The sequence below is a fragment of the Lipotes vexillifer genome, unplaced genomic scaffold (genome assembly GCF_000442215.2).
Source record: "Lipotes vexillifer unplaced genomic scaffold, Lipotes_vexillifer_v1.1 scaffold1272, whole genome shotgun sequence".
In the NCBI taxonomy this organism is placed as follows: domain Eukaryota; kingdom Metazoa; phylum Chordata; class Mammalia; order Artiodactyla; family Lipotidae; genus Lipotes; species Lipotes vexillifer.
The window spans coordinates 1,821,521-1,822,201 of record NW_006779909.1 but is presented as its reverse complement, the minus strand read 5'-3'; the positions used below and the strand labels follow the sequence as shown (position 1 = coordinate 1,822,201).

At 72.2% G+C, this 681-nt stretch overlaps 1 protein-coding gene across 1 annotated transcript in view; it reads left to right on the top strand.

The window, feature by feature from the left end:
- The first annotated feature begins 340 nt into the window (after positions 1-340).
- Positions 341-681, top strand: part of BEND4 (BEN domain containing 4) — a 27,185-nt gene continuing 26,844 nt past the window's right edge. The window contains exon 1 of the mRNA XM_007453046.1: positions 341-681. Coding sequence (XP_007453108.1) covers positions 341-681 — 341 coding nt within the window.

The window sequence follows — 681 nt, the reverse complement described above, 5'->3', positions numbered from 1 at the left end:
CATCGGCGGCGCCAGGCCCCGCCCCCGCCCCCATTATCATTAGCAGATATAACCCTAAACACTTGCTCTTTACCTCCTTTCTCCCTCCAGGCATTGGTGAGGCAGCCTGTCAATCAGCGCTCGGGCGGCAGCCCCCCGCGCAGGGGCTCGGCGATGCCAGTCTTCGCGACAGGCGGCAGTGGTGGCGGCGGCGGCGACGGCGGCGGCCACGGCACAGACAGCCACCCTTACACGCGCGCGCACTCGGGCAGAGCCGGCGGGCGGGCGGCAGAGGCACCCTCGGAGCCCGGCGCCGGGCGCGGAGGGGGCGTGCGACCTGGGACCTGCCCAGAGGCGCAGAATGGAGGAGGAGATGCAGCCAGCGGAAGAGGGGCCCAGCGTCCCCAAAATCTACAAGCAGCGCGGCCCCTACAGCGTCCTCAAGACATTCCCCAGCAAGAGACCGGCGCTGGCCAAGCGCTACGAGCGACCCACCCTGGTGGAGCTGCCGCACGTGCGGCCGCCCCCGCCGGCCTTCGCGCAGCAAGCCGCGGTCTCCATCAGCAGCAGCGAGCCGCCGCCGCCACCGCAGCAGTTCCAGGCGCAGAGCTCTTACCCACCCGGGCCCGGCCGGGCCGCCGCCGCCGCCTCGTCGTCGTCTCCGTCCTGCACGCCCGCCGCGTCCCAGGGGCACCTGAGGAC